This window comes from Gorilla gorilla, chromosome 5 (assembly GCF_029281585.2).
Source record: "Gorilla gorilla gorilla isolate KB3781 chromosome 5, NHGRI_mGorGor1-v2.1_pri, whole genome shotgun sequence".
NCBI classification, from domain to species: Eukaryota; Metazoa; Chordata; class Mammalia; order Primates; family Hominidae; genus Gorilla; species Gorilla gorilla.
In genome coordinates, this window is record NC_073229.2 from 168,556,704 (window position 1) to 168,582,733 (window position 26,030).

Genomic DNA, 26,030 nt, shown 5'->3' on the forward strand with positions numbered 1-26,030 from the left:
CGTTTGTAAGATGACACTCATCAGACATGTTACTTTTGAAAGCACTTAAAATCTGTTGTCTTCCAACTGTTTTTATTATATGCAGTTATAACTTGATTGCTGATAATGGGTTTAGGTAAGTCGTAGGACAGATTCTGTCTCCCTGCTATATCTGTTTCTTTGTACAATTTTGGCAGCACCAAGCTAGATTTGCAAATTCACCTTAACGTGTTTGCCATATTATGTTAGTACTGTTTTTTGTTTAAATCTACAGTCATGTGTCACATAAGGATGTTTTAGTCATTGATGGACCACATATATGATCATGGTCCCAGAAGATGATAATGAAGCTGAAAAATTCCCATAGCTTAGTGATGCTGTAACTGTTGTAAGGGCATAGCACAATGCCGTTTACTCGAGTGTATTAGTCTGTTCTTATGCTGCTACTAAAGACATACTCGAGACTGGGTAATTTATAAAGGAAAGAGGTTTAATTGACCCACAGTTCCACATGGCTGGGAGGCCATGGTGAGAAGCAGAGGAGGAGCAAAGTCACGTCTTGCATGGCGGCAGGCAAGAGAGAGAGCATGTGCAGGGAACTAACCATCAGATCTCATGAGACTTGTTCACTATCGTGAGAACAGCACAGGAAAGACCCGCCCCCATGATTCACTTATTTCCCACTGGGTACCTCCCATGACATGTGGGAATTATAGGAGCTACAATTCGAGAGTTGGGTGGGGACACAGCCAAACTGTGTCATCAGGTATTTGTGGTGATGCTGTTGTAAACAAACCTACTGTGCTTCCAGTTGTAGAAATGTCTAGCACATACACTTACGTACAGTACATAATACTTGATAGTGATAACCAACAACTATGTTACTGGTTTATGTATTTATTATAAATTTATCATTATTTAATTAATTTATTTATTTTGATATGGAGTCTTGCTCTGTTGCCAAGGCTGAAGTGCAGTGGTACAATTATGGCTCACTGCAACCTCTACCTCCCCTGTTCAAGCGATTCTTCTGCCTCAGCTTCCTGAGTAGCTGGGATTACAGGCATGTGCCACCACGACTGGCTAATTTTTGTATTTTTAGTAGAGACGGGATTTCACCATATTGGCAGGCTGGTCTCGAACTCCTGACCTCATGATCTGCCCGCCTTGGCCTCCCAAAGTGCTGGGATTGCAGGTGTGAGCCACTGTGTCTGGTCCATTATTTTAGAGGGTACTCCTTCTACTCATTAAAAAAAAAAAAGTTAACTGTAAAACAGCCTCAGGCAGTTCCTTCAGGAGGTGTCCCAGAAGAAGGCATCGGTATCATAGGAGATGACAGCTCCATGTGTGTTATTGCCCCTGAAGACCTTCCAGTGGGACAAGATCTGGAGGTGGAAGACAGTGATATTGTTGATCCTGACCCTGTGTAGGCCTAGGCTAATGTGTATGTTTGTGTCTTAGTTTTTGACAAAAAAGTTTGAAAACTAAGAAAATACAGTTTTAAAAATTGAAAAAGCTTTGTAGAATAAGGACAAAATGAAACAGAATATTCTTGCACAGATGTGTGATGTGTTTGTGTTTTAAGCTGTTATTATAAAAGTCAAAAAATTAAATTGAAAAATTTATAAAGTAATCTTTGGTTTATTATTGAAGAAAGAAAAATATTTTAAAAATAAATTTAGTGTAGCCTAAGTGTACAGTGTTTATAAGGTCAACAGTAGTATACAGTAATGTCCTAGGCCTTCACATTCATTTACCACTCACCCAGAGCAATTTCTAGTCCTGTAAGCACCATTCATGTTAAGTGTCCTATACAGGTGTACTATATCTTTTTTTTTTTTTTCTTTTGAGACGGAGTATCTCTCTGTTGCCCAGGCTGGAGTGCAGTGGCGCAGTCTTGGTTCACTGCAACCTCTGCCTCCCAGGTTCAAGCGATTCTCCTGCCTCAGCCTCCTGCATAGCTGGGATTACAAGTGTGCACCACCACAACCAGCTAATTTTTATGTTTTAGGAGAGACGGGTTTCACCACGTTAGCCAGGATGGTCTCCAACTCCCAACCTCAGGTGATCCACCCGCCTTGGCCTCCCAAAGTGCTGGGATTACAGGCATGAGCCACTGTATCCAGCCTAAAATCTTCTATATCATATTTTGACTGTACCTTTTCTGTGTTTAGATACATAAATACTTACCATGTGTTACAGTTGCCTGCATTATTCAGTACAGTAGCATGCTCTATAGGTTTGTAGCCTAGGAGTGATATGCTATACCATCTAGCCTAGGTATATTGTAGGCTATTCCATCTCAGTTTGTGTAAATATACTCTATGATGTTTGCACAATGATGAAATCACCTAAGGATGCATTTCTCTGAATGTATCCCTGTCCTTAAGTGACTCATGACTGTATTTGGAGTCTGAGTGCCGTGAAGTCAAGAGCTGCTTTCACCAGCCTTGATTTTTGCATACTGTATGACAGAAAGTAGGCACTGATCTATCTCTCTACTGGAAAATCCAAGGCCCAATTCTGCTTCTGATTTGTTATTGATACAAAGAATTAGAATTTCACTCTTTTAAGAAATCCAAACTGCACTTTCTAAATCTTACTTTCTTATTCAGTTTTTTATAGATTTTTTTCTATTACTACTACTATTGCTGAAAAACATGATCTGTGGTAGAAATATTAATAATTGTGCTTTGGGAGTATTGAAGTAGGGTAAGAATAATACAGTATCAGATCAGAGAGAGGGTGGGACCAGATCTCACAAGATTTTTATTTGGAGTTTGGATTGGGTTTGCCTGTAATGGATGCCCATTAGGGTAAATCAGGGAAATTGACACAATGTGGTCTGCACATTAAAATTGGAATTATTCTGGCTCTTACGTAGAAGCAAAGAGATCAGTTGGCTGGAGCTGGAGTTCAGGCAATAGATAATGGCGGTTTGGGCTAGAGTTGACACAATGACCATGGTAAGAAGTGGTCATGTTTGGGATGTGTTTTTGGAAGTGGAAGGACAGGGCTGGTGGGTGGGTTAGAGGTGAAGAAGAAGTGAAAGGAAATGAATCAGGAATGACTCCCTTGTTTTTGGCCGGAGCAAGAGTCATTATTTCTTGATGTGTGATGTATTTGCAATTAATCATATTCTGTAGTCCGTGGATGTGTGTGTGTGTGTGTGTGTGTGTGTGTGTGTGTGTGTGTGCATATTTGTGTATGGCCTTTCTCCAGAGTTGACCAGTTCCTTAAGGCATTCCTCTTTGATTAATCCTATATTTCACCTATATGTGGTCATGCTCTATGCAGAAATTGCTCATCGGTCACCCTGTGACCTGGTGTGCCTGTTGACAAGATCTATTTGTTTAGCACAGTGTTTTAGGAAATTACAGTTATCAGGAGATTATACATATAAATTCAGATTTCCACCTTCTTTTTAAAAATGAGAAGTTCTGCCCACAGTGAACCTGAATTCCCATATGGCCACCCTTAGCTAGAACTGAGCAGGAGCTGCCACTTGAGCCTGCAGAGCCAGCTGATTCTCCAGATGTGCCTGGGGCTCATCAGGTTTGCTTCCCTCAAATGTGTCATCACTGCAGTTGTTTGCAGCCCTTGCTCCCTGCTAGACCCCCCTGGCTTCTCCCCGTGCATTGTGCTGACCGTTCGCCTTTGTGCTCTAACATTTTAAAATCCAGCAGCAGTAGTGTCCCAGCTGCAAGCATGAGTGCTGGTCTCACTTGTCAAAATGGTGATGGTAGAGGGAGATGAGACTTGGGGAGAGCCAAAGCTGGCCACGCCAGGGCTGTAGTATCTGTCATCTAGAGTCGTGTCATGTGGTTGTTTACTTTTTTTAAAGTTAAATGTGACCCAAGGCTTATATACCCTTCAAGTTCAAGACTGTTCATTTATACCATTTTGTATTTATTGGAAAACTATGAAAACTCTCTTGAGAATAAGGAGAATGACCTGAACTTGGCATTTCTGCAGGGCCAAGCACAAAGGAGGTATTCACTAAATATTTGTCCAAATGCATTATTCAACTGTATTCTCTTTGTCAGAGAAGTCTCTGCAAATGAGTCTTTGCAAAGATTTCAAAATTGAAATAAGAGGTTAACTGTCAGGATGAATCAGTTTTTATTTTTATTCATAGATGACTTCTGACATTTCCAAGCTGTTTCGCAGAGTGGATCCCAAGTTTACAGCTTGTGATACCAAAGCACCAGACACGCTTTAAAGTGGTGTACTAGAAAAAAAAAATAGTCTGCATTTTGAATTCATCAAAATGTAGTATATATCTTGTTGCTCTCTTTGGGGGGCCACTAAATATATCCCACCCACTCCAGTGATTAAATATTTTTTTCCCTACATATCCCAGTCCAGTGATGAAATATTTTCTTCCCTATCTGTCCTAGTCCTGTGTCTTCATAATTTTAGTAGCAGTATAGCACAGATGTTGAAAACATAGATTTAGAGCCAGATTTTGTGGTATCAGATCCTGGTTCTGCCTCTCATTTGTTAAGTCACCTCCACGTCAGTTTCTTCGCCTGTAGAATGAAGAAGATGATGCTGTTTTTCTCGAAATACTATTATAAAGAAATAAATAATACATCTAAATAATACAACTAAATCTTTATAAGTCTCTTAGAACATATCTGATACATAGTAAATGCTTGCTATCATTATGCCTAAGAACACTTCATATTTCTACTGCCTGTTTCCATATGGCCTATGAGCTAAGAATGGTTTTTACAGCTTTAGGTGGTTGCAAAAAAATCAAAAGAAGAGTAATATTTTGTGACATGTGGGAATTATGTGAAATTCAAATTTTAGTGTCTACAAATAAAGTTTCATTGGAAGATAGTCATTCCAATTGGTTTATTTGTTTATGTATTGTCTATGGCTGCTTTCACTTTACAGCAAAAGGTAGTTAATTGTTTTTGAATGAGATATGTTCCTGCAGGTCATCATACGACATATTAATGAAACCTGAGACTTGTGAGATCTTTCTCTGTGAATTGACACTACCATGTTCTCATGTTCAGGGCCTGCTTTTGCCTTCCTGCTTGAGATGAAGAAGTGCTTAGTTGTTGTCTCAGTCCTTTCAGATATTGTTGATATTTTATTACACTTTTCTGCCAATAGAAAACACTAAAGTTATGCTTGTGATACAGTCACATCAACCATTTAATGAACATCTGTCATCTTAGTTTAACAGGTAAACAAATAGATGCAGAAAGGCCAAGTAACTTGCCCAAAATTCTATGGCCAATAAGAGGCCTCTTGTTTACAGATGAAGTCATTAATGGACATCCATAATTATTTATAATATGAATAAATATTTATATTTCTTTTTTTTTTTTTTTTGAGATGGAGTCTCGCTCTGTCACCCAGGCTGGAGTGCAGTGGCGCGATCTTGGCTCACTGCAAGCTCTGCCTCCCAGGTTCACGCCATTCTCCTGCCTCAGCCTCCCGAGTAGCTGGGACTACAGGCGCCTGCCACCACGCCCGGCTAATTTTTTCTTTTTTTTGTATTTTTAGTAGAGACGGGATTTCACCGTGTTAGCTAGGATGGTCTCGATCTCCTGGCCTTGTGGTCCACCCGCCTCGGCCTCCCAAAGTGCTGGGATTACAGGCGTGAGCCATCGTGCCCGGCCTATATTTATTTTATATAATGCTATTTTTGTTGTTGTTGTTGTTGTTTGTTTGTTTTTTTGAGACAGAGTCTTGCTGTGTTGCCTAGGTTGTAGTGCAGTGGCATGCAGTCTCCATCTCCTGGGTTCAAGCAATTTTCCTGCCTCAGTCTCCCAAGTAGCTGGGATTACAGGGGTGCGCCACCACACCCAGCCAATTTTTGTATTTTTAGTAGAGATGGGGTTTTGCCATATTGGCCAGGCTGGTCTTGAATTCTTGCTCAAGTGATCCTCTCGCCTCGGCCTCCCAAAGTGCTGGGATTACAGACGTGAGCCACCATGCCCAGTCAGTTGTTTTATATTATATTATTTTTTGGAAAGTGGAGAGTGGATTTGAGAAGGGTTACAGGCTGCCCAGGCGTTATATTAGCTGCCCTTGCCATCATCAGTATTTTCTAAGATCCTTTCTATGCCTATATAACCCCATTTGTTTCTCCCATGCGCTTTACCTATATAATATATTTTTGCTATGCCTAAGACCTGAAAGTGAATTCGGTTATTTGTTGGCTGTTTTGCAGAACTGTACTTCTGGTTGGGTGGGGGGGGGGGATTAGACATAGGCGGGTGATGAAGGCCACTTCTGCCCATTGCTTTTGCTGACAGTGGGTAGCAAGTCCTCAGGGGACTTTCCCCTCAAGGGGAAATTACCCCTTACCTGGCTTCCTGAAGTTCTGCCTCTGGAAAGTGGCCCCTGCATCTTGCACATCTCTGTGTTATTTTGATTGATGGAGAAAATCTCTTTGTCCCTGAATCTGTCGCTGCCTGTGAAAAAGGCAGCTGGGAACAGAAAAGCAGCTTTGTTTCAGATATGAATAAGTAACAGTGTATTCTTTACTGATTCTGTGGTGAAAACTTTACTGCACTTTCCCTCATCTGAAGTATATGAATGATGAAAAAGGCACATGCTAAAAATTATGAGTTGGCTATACCTAATACTTATTTAAAAACAGACAGAGGGAGGGGAACAAGGGTTGAAAAACTACCTACTGGGTACTGTGTTCACTACTTGGGCAATGGGATCACTCGAGACCCAAACTTCAGTGTCACACAACATACCCATGTAACAAACCTGCATATGAACGCCCTGAATCTGAATTTTTTAAAAGATAATTAAATTATGCCTTGTAAAAAACTAAATAAAGTCTAGTTCAAGGGTCAGCTCCTGTCTGAAGCCTTTGCCCACTCCCTGGCTTGCAGTGGTCTTGGGGTCTCTCTCTCCTCTGTGCTTCTATAGCACTGGCGTACTTTTCTATTCAAGACCTTACACATCGCACTGTAATTGTTATTTTCTAAAAAAGAGTATCTCTTCCACTGAATGGTAAGCTGTCGAGTGTGCAGAAATATGGAATCTTTATTCATCTTTGTAATTCAGGTCTCTTCAGGTACACACACGTGTGCGCACACAGACACAGACACAGACACACACACACACACACACAATAAAAACAGATAAGGAATCACGAGGGAAGGAAGGAAGGAATAATGCCAAATTTTAGGAAACTTCAGAATGGCTCCTTCTTCCCCCTCCTCCATTTCAAACTCAGAGTAAAGTTTTGCTTCATATGAATGATATGCATATATTTTTTAAAGTGAGAAATGAAGAAGATAAAAGAAGTATTGGTTAAAAAAATATCTATTATTGACAGGAAGTGGGACTGTTCACTTCTGTGGAGATTTTATTATACAAGGCAGTAATTCGATACAAGATAATACAACATTTATTAAATATTACATTGTATTCTATAGTTCTCAGGGCATTTTCTTATAATATTCTATTATTTGATCTTTACAGTGACTTTTGATTTAAAAGGTTAGGTAGCTGAGCCAGGTTCGCCAGGTAGTTAAAGGTCAAACTGGACTTAAAGCTGAGGCTTCCTGATTTTCTGTGCGGTGATCACCCCATTGCATAATAATTCATCGTATCACAGACAGGCAAGGATCTACCAAACTTACAGTGAATGGAGTGGGATTTTCTGGCATCAGACACTAGAGCAGGATTATCTGTGGGAGTTGATGCTATTTATCAGGAATAAGAGTTTAGAAATTCTATAAGCTTTGCCAGTTAAAATCTTGGACTGGTACTAGTTTTAAGCACAAAAAGTATTTAATTGTTAAGCCCAAAGTGCCTTAAGTGTTAAGAAATTAATAACCAGAAATACAGACTGAACACCTCAGCCCTGAAATTGATGACCAAATCATGTGCTCCCATAATGGAAAGGCTGGAAGACATTGTCACACTGTGATGTGAGATGCAGTGATGAAGTGACAGTCCTCATACTTTTAGTTGGCCTCTGCACCCGGATGTTGTAGGCTCATTTACATTTTTAATGAGTCTCGTTATCATTGCTTTCTCAGGAATATATACCATACTCAAGGCCTATTATTTTGTCGTTTATTGTTCTTTCTTCCACTTTACTGTATATTTGTGTGAAATTATGTCCAGACTTTGTAGTTTTTTTTTTTTTTTTGAGATGGAGTCTTGCCATGTTGCCCAGGCTGGAGTGCAGTGGCGCGATCTTGGCTCACTGCAACCTTCACCTCCTGGGTTCTAGCAACTCTCCTGCCTCAGTCTCCCGAGTAGTTGGGATTGCAGGTGGCTACCGCCACGCCCAGCTAATTTTTGTATTTTTACTAGAGATGAGGTTTCATCATATTGGCCAGGCTGGTCTTAAACTTCTGAGCTTGCTTCGGCCTCCCAAATGCTGGAATTACAGGCATGAACCACGATGCCCAACAGCTTGATTTGCTTTCTTTGTAAGGAAAAACGCAATTTATTTCAGCTTAAAATATTCTTCATGGGATTTGAACATTTCTGTATTTGTACTTGTTCTTTCTATAAAAGACAAATTTGGGCTGGGTGCAGTGGCTCATGCCTGTAATCCCAGAACTTAGGGAGGCCGAGGTGGGCGGATCATGAGGTCAGGAGATCGAGACCATCCTGGCTAACATGGTGAAACCCCATCTCTACTAAAAATATAAAAAATTAGCTGGGCGCGGTGGCGGGCGCCTGTAGTCCCAGCTACTCGGGAGGCTGAGGCAGGAGAATGGCGTGAACCCTGGAGGCGGAGGTCACAGTGAGCTGAGATCACGCCACTGCACTCCAGCCTGGGCGACAGAGTGAGACTCTGTCTAAAAAAAAAATAAATTAATTAAAAAATAAATAAATAAATAAAAACCCCCCAAAGACAAATTTGGATAGTCTGCAGATCATCCACAACATTTTAATTGAGCAAAAAATGAAGCCACTCATTTATTTGCCAGGTATATGTGGAGTTTCTGCTGTTGGCATACCCCATATTTTATTTGTGTTTTTCTTTTACAGAGTGGGAAACCACCCATCAATGATATGTTCACAGACCTCAAAGATGGAAGGAAGCTATTGGATCTTCTAGAAGGCCTCACAGGAACATCACTGGTGAGCAAGTCATCTTTGTAAACAATGGAGTCTCCGGTTATTGCTGATACTTGATGACCCAGTGTGGATACCCACTAAAGTGAAAGTATCCATTTTACTTTATGTTCAAATGTAAAGGCTGAAATTCGGAACATTTTTAACAAAGCATTTTAATGAGTGCTTTGATACAACAACATTTTGGCTCTTCTGAGGGCTCTGTTTTTATTGAAGATAAAATTACCTTAAATGTTTATTGCTCTGAGACAGCCCAGGATGAGAAAATTACAAAAAAGAATGGATTTGTAGAGAGGACACAATGTTTTGAACAGTAGAGTCTGGAGACAAACACATTTAAGAGTTAAATATTTTTTAAAACAGTTGTTAAGGCTGGGCACGGTAGCTCACACCTGTAGTCCTAGCACTTTGGGAAGTTAAGGTGGGCGGATTGCCTGAGCTCAGCAGTTCGAGACCAGCCTGGGCAACATGGTGAAACCCCATCTCTACCAAAATACAAAAAATTAGCTGGGTGTGGCGGCATGTGCCTGTAATCCCAGGTACTCGGGAGGCTGAGGCCAGGAGAATTGCTTGAACACAGGAGGCGGAGGTTGCAGTGAGCCGAGATTGCGCCACTGCACTCCAGCCTGGGCAACAGAGTGAGACTCCGTCTCAAAAAAAAAAAAAAAAGTTGTTAAAAACTATGACATCTATTTTTTATTCAGATTTTCAGGATTATATTTTGTTGATTTATTTTTTAAATACAACTCTATTATTTTATGTGTAGGGTACTCCAAACTCATGCAGATAAAACTGCCAATGAAGAGGATGCATGTATGGGTACAAATGTTAACTCTAGAGGTAGAATTACTATCACAGTACAGAGAGATGCACTCCTGAAGATGAATTTCTTTCTTGCAGAAGTGTGGGATGTCATTCTCTCCCTTTGCCCTCCAGGTGGTGGGTAGACAACTGTTAGACAGGCTGATTCCTCTCTCAGATAAGGTTCTGGCCAGTGAAGTAGAAAGAAGCTGCATAGGTTATCTTTCCCCAGATGGAAATTCCCTGCCTTCTGAGGGCTCTTGCAATGCTACCTGGAGCCTGGGATGGTGCCTCTGAATCCTCCTTGCTCTGTTCACGTCTGTGCAGAATAAAGAGGACACAATTTCTCTAAAATCCTTCTGCAGCCAGACCAATTAAGAGAAAGGAAGCTTTGTTCATAGAGCACTGGTTTCCAAACTTGTCTGCACATTAGAACTACAGGCAATCTTTTAAAAATCCCAAGTCCAGACCACACCCTAGACCCATTAAGCCACACTCTTTGGGGGTGGGGTTGGACAGAGGGATTGGTGTTTTTATGAAGCTGCCTAGGAGATTTCAATGTGCATGCAAGTTAGGGAACTGGTATCTTAAGATGTCGTTAGATGAGGGATTTTCATACTGTAAACACCTGCTTCCAGGGTGGTAACCTGAGACCTCAGCCAGAGCTCCTGCCTGTGAGGGGCCCTGTACGCTGAGCTTCACTTCTGTGTGTATCTCAATGTTAGTGTTAGTCAGGCATATGGAGGGACAATCAGTTTTACTTGCTTTTTTGTTTTATTTTCCAGCCAAAGGAACGTGGTTCCACAAGGGTACATGCCTTAAATAACGTCAACAGAGTGCTGCAGGTTTTACATCAGAACAATGTAAGCGTGTAATGTGAATTCTGGGGGTCTGTGCTGCCATCAGCATTATTTATTGTGAAACTCACCAACTGCTTGATGCATTGGCATCCACTGATTCTTGCAAACATTTTTTCTTATGAGAAATATTGAACTTTTTCTGTGAGTGAAGAAACAGTCATGTGCTTTTTCTGATGGCTATATTGATCTGTGGTATAAATAATACATTTTTGAGATTTAAGCTTACCTGATTCTCTAAAATGAAATTTCTCTTATCTCTCACTTATACTGCTGTCCAAATGTGCTAAAATAAAAACCTGGAGTTCTGTGAAGAAATTGTCTTAAAAGTGTTTTTGTTTTTGTTTTTTGTTTTGTCTTAATAGGTGGAATTAGTGAATATAGGGGGAACTGACATTGTGGATGGAAATCACAAACTGACTTTGGGGTTACTTTGGAGCATCATTTTGCACTGGCAGGTGGGGAACTTTCCAATCACTTTTTAATAGAGATGGAAAATGTATTGTTTGTCTTTTAGTTTCTTAAGGCTGCTGTAACCAAGTACCACAAGTTGCTTGGCTTGAACAACAGAAATCTGTTGTCTCCCAGTTCTGGAGGCCGAAAGTCCAAGATCAAGGCATCAGCAGGGTTGGTTTTTCCTGAGGGCTCTGAGGGAGACTCTGATCCAGGCCTTGCCCCCAAATTCTGGTGGTTTGTCTGCAATTTTTGCAGTTCCTTGGCCTGTGATAACATAGCTCCAGTGCTGATGTGGCGTTCTCCCTGTGTGCATATCTGTCAAATTTCCTCTTTTTGTAAGGACATCAGTCATATTGGATTTAGGGCCCACATTACTCCTGTATGACCTCATTCTAACTAGTGACATCTGCAATGACCTTATTTCCAAATAGAGCCCCTCTCTGAAGTACTGAGGGTTAGGACTTCAACATATTAATTTTAGAGAACATAATTCAACTCATAACAATTTTCAATGGAAGAGGCTGACAAAATGCCCTATTTTCCTGGCATAGGGAAAAAAGTACCTACCTTTCTTATGTTAAATTTTAAAAATTGACATAATTTCACATCTAGAAAAGTTGCAGGAATAGTTCAAAGAATTCCCAAGTACCTTTCACTCACATTTCCTAAATGTTACCAGTTGTCTATATTTCATTTGTACTCTCTCTCAATCTGCCTAAAATATTTAGTGTGTATTTTCTAAAGCCGTGGCATTCTCCTAAAAACAAGAACTCTCTTATGTAAACACAATAGCATATTGGTATAATAATATGAGATGTAAAATATTGATATTTAAAATGCCAATTATTGATTATTAAATATGAAAACAGTATGTAATTATTAAAATCAAGAAAATAACATTGAAATAATACAATTATGTAATCTACAGATCTTAAGATTTTGTCAGTTGTCCCAATAATACCCTTAGTAGCAAAAGAAAATCCGAGATCATGCATTACATTTATTTTTCATGTCTCTTTAGTCCTCTTTAATCTGGAAGTTTTTGAGTCTTTGTATTTCATGATATTGATATTTTTGAAGAGTGCTGGCCAGTTATTTTGTAGAATGTCTCTCTCAGTGGGTTTGGGCTTGGCTGAGCTTTCCTTATGATTAAGTTCAGGTTGTTCACTTTTGGCAGGGACGTCACAGAAGTGACGTGAGTTCTTCTTAGTGCATCGTATCGGGGATAGGTGATGTCTGTTAGTTCTTTTTCTGGCAGTGTTAACTTTGATTGTTTGGCTAAGGTGGTATTTACCAAGTTTCTTCCCTGTAAATTGACTACCCTTTGTTATTAAAAGTATCGGGTGGGGATATACTTTGAGACTGTATAAATATTTAGTTTTTATCAAACTTTTATTCATTAGTTTTAGCACCCGTTCATAATTTTTGCCTGGACCAGCTATTATTATGATGCTTGATAGATAATGATTTTCTAATTTCATTAATCCTTCTACATTAGTTGGTGTTCTACTTGTAAAGAAGAGCTTCCCCTTGTTTCTTGTTTCTCTGTCTTATCTCTCTCTCCATTCATATATTCATTTATGTATCAGTATAGATTCATGGACATTTGCATAGGTTTATGATCTTTTACTAGTACTCATTTCAGTGTTCAAGTCATCCTAGATTTGGCCAGTGTGAGCCCCTTAAATTGGCTCCTGTGTCCCTTAGATAGATCTATGTCATTCTTTGAGCACTTTCTTAAAACATATTTACTAATTTAGAATAATAATATAAAATGTTAGTTCTAGAGTATAATCGTGATTGCAGTCGGGAAAGATACTTTATTTTGTAGTCACTCAAAAGTTTTTCCTTTCTCATTTTTGTAGAAAATAAAATTTAATTGAAAAGGTCTTTGTAAACACATAGAGTTAAAATACGACTTTCTATGACTGTGACAGTTATGTTCATTGTAACCAAACATAGTACAGTTATTGCTTAAGATATAGAAAACACAGTAATGTATAAAAGTGAGGTAAAAATCACCTCAAATTCTAGTCCCCCAAAATAATCACTGTTAAAATGTATTGCTCTAGTGTCTACAGAAAAATCTGAAGTAAAATGAATGCCAGTTACCTGATCCATAATGGTTAATTAGTGCAATATTGCTTTTTCAAGGACTTCATTGAAGTAAATTGAAGTAAATTACTGAAGTATTAGTTATAGACAGGCCTGGTTTCTCTTACATAGGTGAAAGATGTCATGAAGGATGTCATGTCGGACCTGCAGCAGACGAACAGTGAGAAGATCCTGCTCAGCTGGGTGCGTCAGACCACCAGGCCCTACAGCCAAGTCAATGTCCTCAACTTCACCACCAGCTGGACAGATGGACTCGCCTTTAATGCTGTCCTCCACCGACATAAGTGAGACATTACTCTATCTAGAAGTGGGCTTTACAAATTCATGTCTCCTCTCTGTCCCTTTGCTGCCACCACTACTCCCTGAAGCCCCTTCTCCAGTGCCACTGCTCTCCTTTCTGCACATGTTCTACCAAAACCTTAAGAAAAGAAATATCATGGAAGAAAACTACCCATCAGGTTTTTATTTCCTTAGGACTTAAATGCCGCAATACAAGGTCCATAGTTTCTCCGGCATATTTATGAATTTAAAAAATATGAAATAATTCACAAAGTTCAACCCCACTCATTCAGCACTAACTGATAATGTATACAAAAAATTGTGTTAGCTTTTCTTCTCAAACTGAAAGTAAAACTCTGTAAATTCAATGCATTCCCAATTAAAAATAGCCAAATTGTCTTTAATGAAACTTGTGAACAGATTCTAATTATATAAAAGACGAGGCCCAAGAATAGCCAGTAGACTTCTGAGGAAGAATCAGGCTGAAATACTTTCCAAAAAGAAACCAAAACTATGAAGCTATATTAATTAAGACTATGCAGTACTATCAATATACACACCAATATAAGCTGAACCATATGAAATTGCCGATACGTGAGTGTTTTTGCTATATAAGAATGGTGTTTTCATATGGTTCAACCTAATAAAATTAAGAACTCAGAAATTGCTCCATTACACAGGAAAATCTGATATACGCTTGAGCTGACATTGCAGATTAATAGATGATTTGGACAATTGATTACCCATATATAAATAAATGTATTGGATCTTTACTTCACCACACTAAAAAAAATAATGATAATTTCTACATGGATCAGGGATTTAAATGCCAAAGGCAAAATTTGTTATATTTTATTGTTGTAAATGATTACTTTTCTCAAATTTCACTTCCTCTATGTTTTTTTGCTGGTATATAAAAGTGCAATAGACTTTTCTACATCTTATATCTGGAAACTTAATCAGTTCTTACAAATTTTAGTAAGTTTGTCTCTGTAGATTGTAGGTTTCTTGGAGGAGGAGGGATTAGAATGTCCTAGAATTATGATCCTTTTATTTCTTCTGTTTTCTTTTTTGTTCTCTATTGTGCCTTGTCCTTCAATGCAATGTTGATTTGAATTGGTGATAGTGGGCAGACTTTTTGTTGTTGATAATAAAAGGAGTGCTTTTAGTGTTTTACCATAAGAATGATAGTTTTTGTAGCTTTTTTGGTACACTTTTTATGAGGTTAAAGGAGGTTGCCCTAGGTTTTTAGTTGGTTAAGGGATTTTATCAAGAAACTGTAGAATTTTAGCCAATATACCATTCCATTTATTAATTAATTGATTCAACAAATACGTGTGGGGTGCCTTTTATGTGCTAGACACAGGGTATACAGCAGAGAACAAAACAGGCAAAAATCTTAGTTCTCGTGGAGCTTATGTTCCAACAGAGGGAGACAAGACAATAATAAAGTTGTGTAGTATATAGAAACGTACACACACTGAAGGAAAATACATCAGACAAGAGCAGAGGAGGCACTTGGCATCGGAGAGGCCAGTGGCTGCAGTGACCTGAGTGGGGGGAGTAATGGGAGATGAATTCAGGGAGGGAAGTGGGGGAAGTGCGTCCCAGAAGGTGGGTGGGTCTAACATGCAAGAACAGACACAGAATAAAGAAAATGATTAACTTTTGGATAAGTCAAAGCAACAATAATGTCCAATTTGTGGGATTAAAAGAAAATCAAGATAGAAATGAAATACAGTCCTAGACAATATAGTAGTAGCATGGAAGCGGGGGATTGGAGGGAAACTCTTCCAAGGCTTTTGTTTTAGGAATATCCTGAGAACAGATTAGAGCTGGATTTTGTGTTCTGCTAATCTTGATCTTTTAATTGAAGAATTTAGTCCATCAACATTGATTATGATTATTTATATATTTAGGTTCATTTTTACCACATAGTGTGAGCGGCTCATTTTTCTTATTTTTTCTGTGTTTTTTTTTTTTTTACTTTCTTATCTGTTTTTGTATCGGTAGGTTTCCCTTTACCCCCTTTTCTTCTTCTACTCTTTGGGAAACAGTATATACTACTTCTAGTCTTAATGGTTACCACAGAAAATAGCAGTCCTATTTAGCTAATACAAGACCCTTGGAAAGTATTATCTGTTATTTTCATATTTGTGAATTAATTTCAAGTATGTATTTGACAAGCCTTTGGGATATAAAAATAAACTCAAAAAAACCTCACAAATAAAAATAATCTAAAACTAAAATGTATTAGATTATAACAATGCCTACTTTGTTTCCACATATTTCATCTTCATTGCATTTTATTTGCATGGTTTTCAGACCTGATCTCTTCAGCTGGGATAAAGTTGTCAAAATGTCACCAATTGAGAGACTTGAACATGCCTTCAGCAAGGCTCAAACTTATTTGGGAATTGAAAAGCTGTTAGATCCTGAAGGTATTGTTCAGTATTTAATTTCAACCTTGATTTTGCTTTACAGTTTTGCATTCTTGAAAAGCAGTGTTTCTTTGTCCTTTTTAAAATGAATTATGAGACTTGAAGAACCTTTTCCTTTTTGGAGTATAGGTGCAAGTCATTTTATTACTGACACTTATTAATACTTTTGTACTTAGCAATTTGTGGGATCTTTTAGGTAGAAATTTAACTACAGCACTGGACAATAGTTAATCTAAATTAAATAACAGTTAAAGTTTTAAGAAAATGTAATTATTAGATAAATTCAGTATCTGGTTAGTCCATTAAAATGCATTTTTATGTGAGCATCTTGCATGTGATGTAAAGACTTTAGTTATAAATGTTGCAGGATTGAATTCTAGACTTATTTTCATAGTATGAATAAAGTCTGTATCTTTATCTTAAATGGTAACATATGGTAGCTTATCTTTGACCATTTTGGGGAGGCTTTTAGGGAAGACTTTAAAAAATGAGATACTGAACAAAAATAAGTAATCCCTTTTGCCTTTGTCTCATATATTATGAAGTGGCAATTTACTGGTATTGCAAAGATTATATATTAGGTATTGTTTATGGGTACTAAGGATAGTTATTTTATATCTAATATTGAGCAATTCACATATTTTGGACACCTAATTTAAGCTGGTTCTTATATTCTTCCACTTTTAGATGTTGCCGTTCAGCTTCCTGACAAGAAATCCATAATTATGTATTTAACATCTTTGTTTGAGGTGCTACCTCAGCAAGTCACCATAGATGCCATCCGTGAGGTAGAGACGCTCCCAAGGAAATATAAAAAAGAATGTGAAGAAGAGGCAATTAATATACAGGTACAGGTAACATTTTATTAAGATGTTTGGCTTGCCATATTTGTTTTCTCCTAGGTACTAGATAAAAACACTTTCAGAGGGTTTTTTTCTTGACTGAGAACATCTTGGTTTCTCAGCTTACATTTGCATAAGAAGTTCAGCTTAGCAGTTAGCATTCCGTCACATGTGTGTAATAAAAAACCATAACTCAATGGACTTTATTAAGAAGGAAAATACTTTATTTCACCCAGCAAAACTGGGCTGTTGCTCATGCTGCTGCATGACATGCTGGGAATCTATGTTTTCACATCATCTGGTTGCCAGCTTTTATTTCTGTCATGTGCTAAAGATGTTTTTTCTCATATCAGCCTAGTTTTTTTTCTAAGTACTAATTGTCTTTCTTTTTTTGCCATTGAGAAAAGATTTTTTTTCCATTATATATCTCACAAGGGCTATCAAAATGTAAGCCTTATTTTCCCTTTCCTTTAGGAGGAGTAATGTATGGTAAACTACTTGGTGAGCTTTTCATGAAGGGATTACGATGATTTCATTCATCAGGATATAAATGAATTTTTAAAGAGAGAAATAAAATCATAATTTATTTTCTTCCTTAGTTCTACTGTTTGAATCAATCCATATTTAATCTCATTCTGTTTTAGTCTAGCCAGTCCTTGTAATTCATAAGATGAGAGGATCTTGAGAATTGGACCTTAGAAGTCACTTGGTTCAACATTCTAGTGACCAAGCAACCAAGACATACATGTAGATTTCAAAATTATAAGAACTACATTTCAGAGAGAAAGAAAGCTTGGGCTCTGGACCTTAAATTCATCCTGTTGCTACTTGTTTTGGGTTGTTACTCAAACTCTCAATCACAGTTTTGTCTGCAAAATGTGGTTAAAGCCACCAACTTCATAAAGATAATGAATTCAAAGTATCTAAAATGACATTAATAAACACTCAACAAGCAACAGCTATCATTATTATCATTTTTCTTCTTGATTTGTTTTGGCATTCTCATTTAACAGATTTCTTTAAAAAATATTATTTAATTCCCATATTATGATACTAGTCTTGAATTGACATAGCATCTTTTTTTTCCTTCCTCTGAGATTCAGAGAATTTACTTATTCTTTTAAATTTTCTTTGGGTAATATGTACCAATCCTTTTATTTCCCCCATTTCAAAAATAGTGTGATTTATAGAAAAAGAAAAAAATTTACTGAAAAGAAAGGATTGAGAAATGAGGCCTGATTGTGAACCCAGGGCTCTCTTTTGTAGTGAATATCAAATGATGCTGAGGAAAATTCCTAACTTACTATAATTGAAAAAAATGCTAGGAAGTATTTGCCTCTAAAAGTATAGTTATTATTCTACATTAATGATGCACCTTTTTAGTTGGCTCAGATGATCTTCTGAGTTTGTTACAGGGTTTTAGATTCATTTCCTTATTGCATTTTGTTAGAAGGGGGAGATATTTTATTTAGTTCTTATAGTTAAGGACCTTCTCTCTTAAAAAGGAAGGAGACTTCATTTACTTTTCATGATGTGTAGATAAAAAAATCACTTCTGTTTTAGGGCTCAGCGTGGCATGATAAGAACTTCAGAAAACATTTGCTATTTGATTAAGTGCAAGTGTATTAACACCTCTTCATTTGCAAGCTTTCATTAGTGTCTTAGAGGCTGAATTACGTTAATTGAAAACTAAAATGTGATCAAGTTTTAATCATCTCTCTGACATAGCTTGCCATGCGCTACTCTCCTAATAGCCAGACTTCTTCTGCCCTGTTCTTTCTACAAACATACGCTGGTGGTCAATGAATAATTCCTGCATTTCTCTTTAAATATCTGTCAGTTGAAAGTTTCCTCATGTGTTTGAATTAATACCGTCTGAACATTTGTGTTTAGATAGTGCCTTCCTTCTCGACCTCATGGATGCTGGTGCCTATCTCAGTGACCTTTGGCTGGTCACTAACTTTCCTGGTTCTTAGATATTCTCATTATAGTATAGAGGTTTGGAGCTAAATGATCTCCAGGGGTTATTTTAGCTCTACAGTTTTAGGACTTTTTGTCCATAACTTAACTCATTTTTCTTTCTCTGTCTTTGGCACCATCTGTCTTTTAATTATCCACTGTTTCGACTCTGTGCTGATTGGTTCATTTCTTAACTCATATATTCAGTTTCCTGGATTCTTCAAGCCTTCCTCCAAAATGTCTTTTGTGTGTGTTTTCATTTTATTGCAGCCTTCATACTCATTTTTATTTTTTATTTTTAGTATTATACTTTAAGTTTTAGGGTACATGTGCACAACATGCAGGTTTGTTACATATGTATACATGTGCCACGGGTGGTGTGCTGCACCCATTAACTCGTCATTTAGCATTAGGTATATCTCCTAATGCTATTTAAAGACTTCATTTTCTCCTATAGTTTACAAGCTGTGGCCTACCTCTGCTAATCTGCCCTGCAGTTAGAGTGGACTTTTTCCCCAAGATTCTTGTTCATGCAGGTTCCCCTCTGTTAAATGCTTCTGCACCCACCATTATATGGCAGCCTGCACATTTTTCCTCAGTTTAAATGGAGCCTTTTCAGAGAAGTCTTTTCTGATTAATCTATCAAAATACAACTCTCTGTCTCTCTCTCTCTTTCTGTCACTCTATCTTGGTTTCTTACTATCACAGTATTTTTGTAAACTGTGTTAAGAATTTTAAATTGTATCTTAAGAGCATTGGGAAAGCCAGTGAAAGGTTTTCAGCAGGTACGTCTTATGATGGCATTACATTTTTGAAAGATCATTCTGGCTGCCGTGTGAGAAATGGACTGTGGACTGTGAAGGTGAGAATGTTGGGTGGGGGAAAACAGGAAAGTAAAGACACTTGTTAGCAGGTATTCCAGTTCAGAAGATGGATGTGTGTGGTTGTGGAAATGGAAAGGTCTGGATGGATTTGAGATAAGTTTTGAAGGAAGGTCAGAATTACTTATGTATTAAATGTGGAAGATGAAGGAGAGAGAAGCCGGGGCTGGCTCCCAGGTTTGTAGCTGGAGTACCTAGTTGCAGGGAGGAGCCATCTACTGAGATGGAGAAGCCTGAGGAGGAACAAGCTTTGGAAGAAAGTAAAGGTTTTGAATATGGACATGGTTTAATATGCCTAGGAGGCGCTGAAGTAGAGATGTGAAAATAGTGGGATATGAGAATTTGGAATCCAGACTCCTAGGTGGTTCTAGATGGTTCTTTAAATCCAATAGGAGTAGATGAGATTACTCAGACACAGTATACAGTGGGGAGAAAAAAGAGCCTAGAACTTAATTTTAAGGAGATTCATTACTTATGAGTCAGCAGCTGCTGTTGAACCAGCAGGAAACCAGGGCAGTGTCACAGAAGCAGGGAAAGAAGCTTCTGAAAGCTCAAGTTGCTCAGCCTTGAGGAGTGCTACCGAGGTCTGAAGCAAGGAACGTGGGTGGCCAGCTCTCCGGGCTTACTTGGGACAGTTCTGGTTTGGATTTGTTGTTTGAGCATAGTTATCATCAAAAATACTCTAGTTTGTTGGTTAATTATATGGTCACCCTGAAGATGATGCTAGAAAGGTCCGTTTGGCAATGGGAAGCTTATTGATGACATTGGTAAAAGCCTTTTCAGTTGAGTCATGGGGCAAATAGCAAGTTGAAGTTAAAGGGAATGTTAACAAACCATAGCTGTTAAATACTTGAGCATTTTTTGCATTGTTCTCTATACGTTTCTGTACATTTGAAATATTCTACTTAAAAATTATGCATGAGAGTTGATAAAGTAGAGATAGAATGTAGGCAAGTCTTCAAGAAGTCTTGCTCTGAAAGGGAACAAAAGAACTAGGGAGAGTCAATTTGGTATAAGCTCTTAAAGTATATATGGAAATACTCAGTTATTGAGAAAGAGGTTGAAAGAAATTTATTCCATGAGTCCTAAAAGGCCATCAGATAAACCAGAGGGCAACTGCCTAAGAAAAATACAATCAGTACAACAGCCTGTGTGGCTGTCTTTTAGTGTCTAAAATGCAATGCTAAAATGCAGTTCAGCAAAAGCAATTTACCTAAGGGTCAAGGCAGAATTCTCACCTTTCTTTTTCTTTAAATTACAGAAAAGGCCTAACACGTTCCAGCTCCTCTACGAAACTTTCCTGTTTTAGCCTTTGTTGAACTCAAATATCATGCCTTGTTGGGACCATGGCATTTACTTTTCTAATAGCTATTCTTCAATTTCTGTTCAGAAGTGATTCATGTGGGTTCTCTGTCCCTAACTATATTAGAATCTCCTTGAGTACAGAATTCATGAGTGCATGCTGCTTTTATACTCTTTGCTACCCTAGTGCACTTACTCAATGCTTCTAACTCATTCATGGCAGTGCCCATTTGGCTCCTGATAATTGGATTAGTGCTTAAGACAGAGTGGTGTGTACTTTGGGTTCGCCATACAGTGTGAGTTTGCTGAACACCTCTTGCTTTCATGATAATTGTGGGTTTTTCTTGGCTTTGTTTTTACAGAGTACAGCGCCTGAGGAGGAGCATGAGAGTCCCCGAGCTGAAACCCCCAGCACTGTCACTGAGGTTGACATGGATCTGGACAGCTATCAGATAGCGCTGGAGGAAGTGCTGACCTGGTTGCTTTCTGCCGAGGACACTTTCCAGGAGCAGGATGATATTTCTGATGATGTTGAAGAAGTCAAAGACCAGTTTGCAACCCATGAAGTAAATATCTGTAGTTTCTTAGCAGGGTGTGTCCCCCACGGGAACTGAGCCTTAATCAGGGACTCTACTCTCCTATTTGTTATCTACTGAATTCTGTTCTTTGGAAAGGTCAATGGTTTATTTCAGGAACTGTGATATTTAAGTAGTGCTTTGTCACAAAATTGGTATGGGTGATTAAACTGTGCCTCAGAATTAGATTTTAGATTTTAGTCTCCTTGTGTGTTTTGGAGAGCCACTGATGAAAATCATTGCATAGTACTGCTCAGTTCTGAAGTGCATTGTTACATTTCAAAAGCAAACGAGTGAACCAATACACCAAATCTTTAAGATCTGAGTGTTCCCTAGGAAATGATTATTCTTTTTAATTGCATGATTAAACAAATGTCATACCCAGGGTTCCTGTATTTTTTTATATCATAAAAGTTTCCTGCTCCTTTGAGGACATACTATATTGCAGCATAGTGAATTTCACTATATGGAGGTTTCTTTTGGTTAAATTTTTCTTTTGTATAGTTATGTGAATTGACAGATCTTATTTGTTGTTTTGGATAGAAAATAATATAAGTGATAATATCTCTTAAACAGTTCCTCTTGGGTGAGTATGGTATTTTATTTTATATATATATTTGTATATATAATAAATATATATATTTATATATAAATATATATAAATAAAAATAAATATGTATTTTATTTTATATATAAATAAAATATATAAATACATAAATATATATAAATACAATATATAAATATTTTTATATATAATATATTTATATATATTATGTATATGTATATGTATATATGTCTGTGTATATATATATATTTATAATTTTTTTTTTTTTAACAGAGTCTTACTCTGTCACCCAGGCTGGAGTGCAGTGGCACGATCTTGGCTCACTGCAACTTCTACCTCCTGGCTTCAAGTGATTCTCCTGCGTCAGCCTCCCAAGTAGCTGGGACCGCAAACATGTGCCACCACGCCCAGCTAATTTTTTGTATTTTTAGTTAGAGATGGGGTTTCACCCTGTTGTCCAGGCTGGTCTTGAACTCCTGGCCTAGGTGATCCACCTGACTCAGCCTCCCAAAATGCTGGGATTATAGGTGTGAGCCACCACAACCGGCCTTTTATTTTATTTATTTAGAATTCCATGTTCATGATCTATGAGTAGCATAGTCAGCATTTACTTTAAAATAGCTGGTATTATCAGATGCATCATTGCTTGCTTTGAGCTATTTCTCTTTTAACTTATGGCGGGTGTTTATTCCTATTTTCAGAGATTAAAAAATGTGGTCAATGTCTATTTTATTTGCACTCTACTAGGCTACCTTTTTCTGCATCACTGACATTTAGGTTAGGCATTAGCAATTTGTTCAGTCTTCCTTTTTTTTTTTTTTGCACTGAGTAGCTCACAAATTATAACAATGTCCCTTTCTAGGCTTTTATGATGGAACTGACTGCACACCAGAGCAGTGTGGGCAGCGTCCTGCAGGCAGGCAACCAACTGATAACACAAGGAACTCTGTCAGACGAAGAGGAATTTGAGATTCAGGAACAGATGACCCTGCTGAATGCTAGATGGGAGGCTCTTAGGGTGGAGAGTATGGACAGACAGTCCCGGTGAGTGGAAAGCCAAGAAATGCACTTAATTCCACAGGCTGCTTTGCACAGTTGAGCTCTAGTAGATGTCTACATGTCTGTGAAAGCGAGATGATTACAGAACTTGCCTTGGAAAAGTAAGACTCTTTTCTGTGGGTAATGTTGCTGGAATTCTGCATGATCTTTGTTTCCCCTTTGATGTGTTAGCCACACCAAAAGATAAAAGTTGGAATACAGAATTTAACAAAAAGGTAAAAGAGGAAAGGCGTGGTGGCTCATGCCTGTAATCCCAGCACTTGGGAGGCCAATGCGGGTGGATCACTTGAGGCCAGAAGTTTGAGACCAGCCTGGGCAACATGGCGAAACTCCGTCTCTACTAAAAATACAAAAATTAGCTGGGCATGGTGGGCCATGCCTGTAATCCTAGCTATTTGGGAGGTTGAGGTATGAGGATCGCTTGAACTCAGGAGACAGAGATTGCAGTGAGCTGAGATTCAGCCACTGCACTCCAGCCTGGGTAACAAAGTGAGACTGTCTCCAACAAAAGGAAAAGACATTTCATATGGGCAGTTACTTATTTGCAATATTAAAATTAGCTAAACATTAACTTGGTGTGAAGACAGGACTATGTAGTATTGATCTACTTTTCCATTTTGTGACTTTTATTTTAAAGCTTTCTCATGGTTTATTTTATTTCATGTATTGTGTCTTAAGGAGCAAACTGCATTCATTGCCACTTCCACCTATTTAATAAGCAGGAATTCCTGATTGAAGAAACAATGATTCTGATATGAATACAGGGTGCTGCTTTTTGCATTCTTTGTCTGCATTTAATGAACTCCATTTAGGACAAAATAAAAGTTTACTTTCCTGGCTTCTATATTTAAAGACTAAATGCTACCTTGAATATTTAGACAGGGTGTCTTCCCTTGCCCGGTATCTCCGGTGCCCAGAATGTATATTTGACTTTGCAAAGGGAAAAGGCTTGTAGGAATAATGCTGTGCTCCCCACGGACAGACTGCACGATGTGCTGATGGAACTGCAGAAGAAGCAACTGCAGCAGCTCTCTGCCTGGTTAACACTCACAGAGGAGCGCATTCAGAAGATGGAAACTTGCCCCCTGGATGATGATGTAAAATCTCTACAAAAGCTGCTAGAAGAACATAAAGTAAATCTGTCTCATATTTCTTCGATACCTTATCAAATATGAAAGAGCAGCACTTAGCATCTCAGAGGCTGATGACATCTATCGTTAACATGAAGTTGGGACACTTCTTCAGGGTTGTCTTCATTTAGCAGCTCACAGGGTGGTGGAATTGATGGGGATGAGACTTTTCTGAGCCAGGGATAAAAGGGCAGGGTAAAATTTTATATGTGATGTGCAGTTTTCTTATGAAAGTACATAGCTTTCATACAACTGGAGAAGGGTTCTTTTGGCCCTCTAAGTGGCTAAGAATCCAAGCATGTTGGCGTTCACATGGTGTGTGGGTGAAGAGCAATTTCTTCGTCTCTGAATCAGGAAAGCATCAGGCATTAAGTTAGGAACCAAAATTGGGTGGGCAATTTAATTTGGTCACAAGTTTAGGAGATAAACTTTTCACAGTCAAGATAAGGAAAGATAGAATAAAATATGCTCTCTGTAAATTGAAGACTTTTATTGATCAGTGAAACATTGAGGTAACTAATATGTAAAACTTTAGGGATACATTAAACACAACTCTGAGAAGCATTTGAGAACACTATTGATAGTATTTAAATAAATTTTCTTTCTTTCTTTTTTTTTTTTTTGAGATGGAGTCTTGCTCTGTCACCCAGGCTGGAGGGCAATGGCAAAATCTCAGCTCACTGCACCCTCTGCCTCCTGGGTTCAAGTGATTCTCTCACCTCAGTCTCCCAAGTAGCTGGGACTACAGGCGTGTGCCACCACGCCCAGCTAATTTTTTGTATTTTTAGTAAAGTCGGGGTTTCACCATGTTGGCCAGGCTGGTCTTGAACTCCTGACCTCAAGTGATCCACCTGCCTTGGGTTCCCAAAGTGCTGGGATTACAGGTGTGAGCCACCATGCCCAGCCTATAAATTTTCTATACACATGTATCCAATGACTATGCTCTTCCCATGGAAAAGGTGAGAGAATCTAAGGTGTCCATACTTCCTTAACTGCTTTATTGGGTAGCTAATCAGAGTAACTTTTGACTATCGTGTAGCATTCTACTTATCTCTTTATACTGTCCTACACTAGATAAAATGATCTCTGACTTGGTTTATTTAAGCTCTGGACGTTTTTGCTTTACCACTTCTACATTTTTGTATTAATTCCTAGTATGGACACTCAACTCCTTTATGCTATAAATTCTGAGGGAGGGCCAGAACTTGAATAAAAGTGGTGATATCCCCATTTGCAGTCTGTTATAACACTGCATCCTCAAACTGCCTTTGTTGATAATGGAATGTAAAGATGTATAATAGGATTAGTTTCATTAGTAGAACAGTTAGGGTAATGATTGGAAATTTAAATATGATGCCTCATTAACTGTCCTTAATTACTATTGACAACTGAGTGCATTTTAAATAGGTAAATGTGAAAGTAGAAATAATGGTTTATCTTAATTTTTTTCTCTAGAGTTTGCAAAGTGATCTTGAGGCTGAACAGGTGAAAGTAAATTCACTAACTCACATGGTCGTCATTGTTGATGAAAACAGTGGTGAGAGTGCTACAGCTATCCTAGAAGACCAGTTACAGGTAAGGGTGCTGTAAAGTTGGATGATCCTGAGGGACCTGTGTTCTGAGACCCAATTACATATTGCCCTTGTTCTTCATGTCCTTTCTCATTCTTTATCCAGAAGGGTAGAAAAACCTACCTTTGGTT

At 38.2% G+C, this 26,030-nt stretch overlaps 1 protein-coding gene across 7 annotated transcripts in view; it reads left to right on the top strand.

Annotated features, from left to right (window-relative positions):
* Positions 1-26,030, top strand: part of UTRN (utrophin) — a 562,884-nt gene that overhangs the window by 121,462 nt on the left and 415,392 nt on the right. For all 7 annotated transcript variants that reach the window (XM_019029674.4, XM_063707928.1, XM_063707930.1 and 4 more), the window contains exons 3-12: positions 8,980-9,072; positions 10,653-10,730; positions 11,090-11,182; positions 13,407-13,579; positions 15,900-16,015; positions 16,703-16,863; positions 21,362-21,565; positions 23,002-23,183; positions 24,181-24,331; positions 25,784-25,903. In XM_019029674.4, coding sequence (XP_018885219.3) covers positions 8,980-9,072; positions 10,653-10,730; positions 11,090-11,182; positions 13,407-13,579; positions 15,900-16,015; positions 16,703-16,863; positions 21,362-21,565; positions 23,002-23,183; positions 24,181-24,331; positions 25,784-25,903 — 1,371 coding nt within the window. The remainder of the gene's footprint in view (positions 1-8,979; positions 9,073-10,652; positions 10,731-11,089; positions 11,183-13,406; positions 13,580-15,899; positions 16,016-16,702; positions 16,864-21,361; positions 21,566-23,001; positions 23,184-24,180; positions 24,332-25,783; positions 25,904-26,030) is intronic.